The following is a 7,346-nucleotide window of genomic DNA, read 5'->3' as shown; positions in this document are numbered from 1 at the left end:
ACAAAATCAAGTTGATGTGAAGGAACAATTACTTTTAGAAAAAAAATCAGGAGGTCCTAATATTCTGTAGAATGAGGGAGGATGCAGCTGTATGTCGACAGCTTTCATATCCTCATTTGAATAATGTGGCCTGAATCTGTCACTTTATTCATCCTCCTTATGCTCAGTGTACTCTGCATCAGCAACAAATTAAGTTGTAAATAAGAGACAATCATCACTTTTGTTTTTAAGCAGCTTCTGCATGGAGAATTTCAATGTACTGTTTCTTTTTGACAGAAAGAAAGGGATTCTGCACTCTGCTTATGTAAGCACAAATATGAGGAAACCAACCGAAATGAAACAATGAGGGAACACTTGAGAACTGCTTCAAAATGTTCTTGGAAGTACATTTCTACCTCCACAAAAATCTCCTTTTTTAACAGGCTATATAATGAAGACACTTTAATTTACTGTAATAATTATCCTTACTTTGCTCTAAAATTTTGATTTTTTTTTCTTTTTTTTAGATTTAGAAACATTCCCTTTCTTCATCCAGGCACAAGCAGGGTACACCTCAACAGGAAGAACAAGTGAATAAGGTCAGGATGTAACCTTTATATACCCAGAAATATTATTAATTTCTAACATGATAAAACAACACCATTTTGTGAGAAAATGCAGCATGCAGCAAGGAGAAAGAGATGGGGAGGGGGGAAGAGATTTTCTTACCTTTACATCTGAGAAGTAGGTTTTCAGCATATTGGAACTTGGGTACCGGGTGTAAAAGAACATGAGCTTGGCCTTTTTCAAGTGATTCGGTGACAAGCCTTCCTGCATGTAGGATTGAATTAGTAAAGGAAAATTCTTTTCTCGAGAGAGCTGTTTCTGAACGTACGGAGCTAGCAAAGTGCCCCATTGAATGCTATACGGTTCCCCAGACCACAGGAGAAAGTATTAATCTTTGAACTGCTGCTCTGTAATTTTCTGTGAAAAGGGCAGACATGGGACGAGAGGCCATGTAACTTAAACCCTGTGTCTCCTATCTCTTTAGGTGCTGGGTCTCAGGGACCTTGCAAGTTTACGGATTGTGTGCCATATGTACGTTCACTTGTTGCTACGGAAACAAATGCAGGAAGCATGTGCCGCAGAAAACTTATCGGGAGCTTTTTTCTCCTTCTCCTTTGCAACGCCAGCTAAAGTTTCTTTTCCTCTCGGTGTTGTGCCGCTTGCACACATTAAAACCAATGCATGTAAGAATCAGAGGCACTTTATGATTTTGAGCAGTTTTACACAGGCAGCACATTTCACCTGTTCCATTCGTGTCGATAAATTTTAACATCTCCGGTAGCTCTCTCTAGTCCTGCTGCTGCTTTGCTCCAGTGGCTGCCCTGCAAATCAAAGTGAAATTTGTAGTAGACAGAGCCCCTTGGCCGCCGAATCCCTCTGCCACAAACTTGTCACCTCCAGATTTACACAGTTAACTCCTTGGAGAGCGGAGCTGTATTTAGGGCTAACCAATCAATACGTGTGGGCTAGCAGATCAATAAATGGCCACTTACCCTATAAGGCAGCCTATTTATCCTGGAAACATCATTACCTTTTAGATCTGTAAACAGAAGCAACTAAAAGAGTTCCCAAGGGAATGTGAAGCTAACCATAACAATCTCAGCTTGCTGATTTTTCTCCCAGCTTCTTGGCTCCCTTTTGTGAACTGCGTGCTAGGACGGCTCTGGTCACATCTGTGCCGCAGGCTGGCCCTGCCATTTCCTCAGCAAATTAATGGCTTTATAATTTATCAGAAATGAAGATGCACGTGGAGAAAATCAATGTGGCCCCCACAAGGTCAATTAAGGGTTCTTCCCAGAAGCTTCTCTAAGGACTGTTTCTCCTAAACACAATTGTTGAAAATTTCGCTCGGTTCACACCTTACGGCGGGGGAAGGTCAACCAAGTTGGCAGATGTGCTGCAGCCAAGGTGCCTCCTCTGCCTTACAGCCGGGTGCACGTCAGCACAGAGCATCCCACTCCAGGCCTAGAGACAGGAAACCCAGACTAATTTCTATCAGCAGCCTACTGATGATTAGCTAGGCTTTTCCAGCAAAATTCCTTTTTCTCTAATTCCTGAAATCTGCTGAAACCCTCTCCCTTTATTTCAGTTACAAGGTTCATTTTTAGATTAGAAAAATGTAGCATATATTAAAAAAAAAAAAAAAAGACATTGACAATATTAGTTTAAAAACCTCTTATTATCTGGAAGTACATGGAAAATGGCTCAGCTGAACTTGCATTTTGTTTTAGATGCTTAATGATTACAAAGAAGATAATTTATGACTGACATACTTCTTGTGCCAAGAGAAGAGTTGAAAGAACCTCCAGTTACCTCCATTAGACTGATAGAGAAGTCTAAAAGAGCATTACACTCTGCAGTGCCATCTGTCAAAATACGTAAGTGAAATAATAGTAGCAAGCTGTCACCTATTGCTTAGTGATAAGAGTTTTAGACAAATCAAAACTTCTATGCCAGAAATCCATTTTGTTATGCGATCCTTTCAGGAAAGTGGGGGTCCAAAGGGGAACTCCAGTAGGAGAGAAAAAAAAGGTAATCCCGAGTCTCCTTAATTTGCAATTCCTCTGACGCCAACAACACGTTAACATCGGGTTTGGTGTATATTCTCTTACAATGCAAGCTCAAGGATGGACTTAAACTTAAAAAAAAAAACCCTCATATTTGCTGGATTTAAGCATATTAGACAGTTGTCTAAGCATTTGGATTCCTTCTGCATTTAGGATTTTTAAATATTTTCTGCTCTAATGCCAGAGGATATTGATATTGAAAGAAACATGTATTAAAAGATGCTCTGAGACTCAAATTCCCAGAAATCCATTTTTTATTAAAATTATACTTGTTCTTAAGCACTTGGCAGCCTTAAAGCAATATCAAATATGCAACAAATCTGTATATCTTGATCCTAAGGTTAACGCTTTACTGTGATAAAAGATATGATCTGTAATAATCTAGCAAAAAATAGTTAATGACAGACTTAAGAGGTAAGAATTAGATAACCCATTGCTATTTCAGAAAAAAAAAACCCCAAACCAAAAAACTAAACTGACCAATTGCTTAATTTCCTTTTTAAGTGCTTGGGCTGAAAAGCAACTGTTCTTCCAAGAAAGCACTAGCTGTTTCCAGGATACTTACACACGCACAATGACTCATGATGAAATAGATTCAGTAAACATACAGCTGTACCGAACACGAGCTAAGCCCCATTCAAGGCCAGGAAAGAAAACGAGCACAAATAAATATTAAGGAGGTAAAGGGAGGAGGGGTGCCGAATGGAACGCAAACAAGCTCTGTCCCAGCAGCTCGTGTGGCTTGCCTCAATTCTCTTAGCTATAGCTTTGTGAAGACAGATGACATTCAATTCTATGGGTAATGCAAAATAGACAATAACTGCTGAAACTTGAGCCAGCTGCCAGGTGTAAAAAAAAAAAAAAAAAAAAAAAAAAAAAAAAGGAAAGGAAAAAAAAAGGAGAGAAAGAAAAGATGATAAATCCATAAATTAATGAAAGACATCTGCTCAGGAACATAAAAGATCAGAGGAACAGTGTACTGCAGCTGAACCTAAAGCAGTGTTCAAACAACCTGAGAGTCTCAGAGTTGTGGGTTTACACAGTACAACGCTGCCTCAGCTAACACAGCAGCAGCAGAAAAATGGCAAAGCCCTAAGAAATGGGAAGTGGAGACTGGGAACAAAACATATGAGGACAAAACATATACATGCTCTTGTGTGTTTTAACAGGAGAAGCACAGGGGTGGCACTGCACAGCATTTGATTCATTTGCACTTCAATCCTCCTCCTAGGTAATGCTCCTCTTTTGCAAAAATATTTTTCAGCAGAGATGATCTTTCACTCCTGCTACTCTCAGCCTGAGCCCCCACAAATGCTCTAACAGGATTTTCTAGCCCACGCATGCACTGAGCTGAAGGAAAAGTGGTAAGAATAGGAGGTATCAGATAAAAAAAAAATCTGAAGCAGCAAAGCCAAGTTGCTCCTTAAGTTACACCTCAGGTACTTTTAATCAGCAAAGCTCCAAATAAATGCACCTCAGAGCATCTTCAAGTCCCACCAAAGAAGGGCTGGCTGGCTGCAAAGCATTTGTTCATGGCCCAGGTTTTATCAACAGCACGGAGTTATCCAGCTTACTGTACATTCTCTTTTTTTTTTTTTTAAGTTTAATTAGTTTAATTCTAGTCAGATGTAATAACTCCTCATTTCAAAATGTTGTAATTCAGTAATTATAGCTTTTGCATATTGTGACTTTGAAAGTTATTCCAGTTGGATTGGAATTCTGTTTAAAAATAAATAAAATTGTAGAAAGTTGCACTAATGTTTCTAAGCTCTCCTGCCAGGGAGAACACACTAAACTTCTTCACCTTTACAGATGTCTTAACAGCACACAAACTGCTGTTGTGCTTCAATTTTGATCTATGCAAATGTTTTGTGACTGAACAAGGCTATTTTTCTTGAGATGCAAAGAGGATGCATGACAAAGAAAGATCACGCAGAAAAACAATTCACTGTCTGTTTCTTTTTGAATTTGAATAAAACTTAATATTTGATTAAACAGATTAGTTTGCAAAGATACAGACTGCATTCATGACCAAGATGGGAATTCAGACTGCAGGTGCATCTTATCTTGTTTAGCAACATACACAAACATTAACCATTTCCTTCTGCAATTCAGCAAAGAATGATCAGATACATTTTACACCCCTTGGTTTAAAAAAAAAAAAATCCAAGAAAACAAAACCTGAACTTGGCTGTATCTGCTGGTCTTATGTTCTCATCCTGGCTGCATTGTCCAGGAAAGCAGATGTTACTTTCTGCAGGGAAGAAAGATCTGCCTCTTTCAAGAAATTTATTCCCTATACGTGTACATTCAACCATGTAAAATAAAAGTGCCATGACAGAATTGACCAGAAACAAACCAACCTCCACACCACGCCTTTCCCTGGAAAACTGTAAGCTACCTGGACACATGAAAAAAACATTCATCCCTACAGCTGAGCTGTACAGCAGGGTACACGTGTAGAAGCGTTATTTAATAAACCCGGTCTGTATCTAAACTCAGAACAAACTGCAGTCTGCACTAGTGCCGAGGTGGGAAAGTCAGAGTGCTTTCCCAGTGGCAGGGAAAGAAGCAGGGCAGCAAAAAATAAAAGGGATGACTGTAGCACCAGGCATTTCTCCTGGCTATCCCTTGGAGCAACAGGGGAGCCTTGCACCCCTGTTTCAGCAGAAGCAACAAGCTCCATTAGCGAGCATCAGTGAGAATGAGCAGCAGAAAGGGGAAGAAATGGGAGGGGTGGGGGAGACATGCTCCACGGGTGGTGAGGATCAAGGGCAGCCCTAGAACTACTCCTAGTTCACCTCCCCTCACTGCTCTCCCAGGATGGGAGAACTACTTTTATACAAAAACAATTAGTATGCCACTGTACTGTTTGGTAGAAATTAATTGCCCTGGCCTGAGTCTTGCCCTCAGCTGCCTCTCCTGGTGACCTCAGGACTGCTTTCCAAGCGCTGCTCTTGCATTTCAATATGCAGGAGAAATCTTTTGTTTGGAACTCCCCAGGTAATTGGCACCACCTCTGAGTGATGTTGCATCTAGACTGCCTCCTCTCTATTGCCTTACAATGTAGACAGTGAGGAGATTTCCCCCTGCTACCAAAGGCTCAACAAGAACATTTTCTGGGGAAGAGGTACCTCAAGCACCACATCCACTACCAGCTGGTTCTCAAAACCAGTAACACCTAAAGAAGGTGCTGTTCAACACAAAACACTTTCCCTTATAGGAATGGGATTATTCACACAGGTTAGACAGCACCAACCCCAACTCAGACTAGACCCAAGCTGGATCAGAGTGACGCTAATGGGCTTTGGACCTGCAGCGCCTGCCTTGCCCCAGGGGTGTCCACTACCATGGGAGGCGTAGGAAATCCAGGTAACCAGCAGGTCTGGAGCCCTGACAGCACCCTCCTGAGGATTTAACAAGTCTATAGAAGATGTAGTTAAATTATTCTAAAACCACCAGGGTTGTCAATCACCCAGAAGATACAGCCTTGGGCATCTGCCTCTGCAGAATACCTCTCCAAGGGATGCAAGTTCCTCACCATTCCTACTATTACCCAGAGAGGGGCAGAGCTATTCTGTTGCAATTAGTTTCATCATCTTGGGAGTGAAATTAGATACATCTAAGGCTTGGTGCTTGTGTTGCTGCCTTCTGCTGGGGTCTCTAAACTGGGAAAAATTATCCATCTACTCGCTCTTCATGCAAAATCCTCAATTTTAGCATTGTACCTGGAACTTTTGACCAAAAATCACATTATAGGAGAAGATGGAAGAACTGGGAGGCATTGCTGCTACAAGAGAAAAAAAAAAGAAAAACCGAAAAACCAACCGAAAAACCAACCAAAAAAACCTCGTACTAGTTTCCAGGCAGAAAAAAAAAAGGGAAAAAAAAGATTACTATGTCTGGATATGCCTAAATAAAGGCAGAGATGAACTTGTTGCCCTAAGTATAGCCTGCTATTGAGCTAAAATGAGCAATTTTATTATCTCTTTTTTTTTTTTCCTTAAGCAGGGGAAGTGTCCTGTAAATTTAATACAGCTGAAGTTTTATATTTAATTGTTCTCTCTAGCTTTCCAAAATAATTTGCTTTGTGTATGTTAGGACAAAAGATTTCTGTGTATGGCTGAACAGAGGTTAATCATGCATAGCAGGCAGCTGCACAAGGGCTGAGGAACAGACCTCTGGGTGGGGGAAAGAACTTGATGCAGCCTGAATATATCAGTACCTGTGTCTTTTGTGCTTCCTTTCCCTTACACACTTGAGAGCTGAACTCTCACAGACGGCCGGATAGTGGCTCTCTGAGAGCCCCAGCCACTACACCATTAACACGGATTATGCACTGGCCTGGCAGGGCAGGGAAAAGAGGTGGCCTGGCCGTAGCTGGAATGGTTTTTGGCCGAGGGCAATGCCCCCTCGATCACCTCCCTGCCTGAGGAAAGATCTGCCAGCCCAGGGAAACCCACTGGCACTCAGGTCATGCGTTTGGCTGCCTTCCTGACCCCACGAGGCGGGCTAAAGGCTGGGGGAGGGCCAGTGGCTTTTGTAGGTGAGCACCATTGCTGAAAGAGCACTGTCAGCCAACACCACATGTTTTATTTGGCCTCGCCAAGCTCCCGCCCCAGCACCCCGTGAACACCCCACTCCTGCAGCACCTGGGGGAGCCCCCTGGCACCGGCATGGCCCCTCGTCCTCTCCCACCGGCCACTGCCAATTATCACTCATCTTTTGAAAAGG

The 7,346-nt window shown here is 41.9% G+C and overlaps 1 protein-coding gene and 1 long non-coding RNA gene across 5 annotated transcripts in view; one reads left to right on the top strand and one right to left on the bottom strand.

The window, feature by feature from the left end:
• Positions 1–7,303, top strand: part of LOC134547278 (uncharacterized) — a 124,747-nt gene extending 117,444 nt beyond the window's left edge. For 2 of the 4 annotated variants that reach the window (XR_010079429.1, XR_010079431.1), the window contains one exon: positions 507–7,303. This is a non-coding gene — a long non-coding RNA (uncharacterized LOC134547278). The remainder of the gene's footprint in view (positions 1–506) is intronic. The other 2 variants (XR_010079430.1, XR_010079432.1) reach the window with 2 other exon arrangements.
• Positions 1–7,346, bottom strand: part of PROX1 (prospero homeobox 1) — a 50,043-nt gene that overhangs the window by 32,761 nt on the left and 9,936 nt on the right. The window contains exon 4 of the mRNA XM_063391033.1: positions 709–820. Coding sequence (XP_063247103.1) covers positions 709–820 — 112 coding nt within the window. The remainder of the gene's footprint in view (positions 1–708; positions 821–7,346) is intronic.

This window comes from Prinia subflava, chromosome 2, assembly GCF_021018805.1.
Source record: "Prinia subflava isolate CZ2003 ecotype Zambia chromosome 2, Cam_Psub_1.2, whole genome shotgun sequence".
In the NCBI taxonomy this organism is placed as follows: Eukaryota; Metazoa; Chordata; class Aves; order Passeriformes; family Cisticolidae; genus Prinia; species Prinia subflava.
The sequence above is the reverse complement of the archived record's forward strand: the minus strand, read 5'-3'. Positions and strand labels throughout refer to the sequence as shown.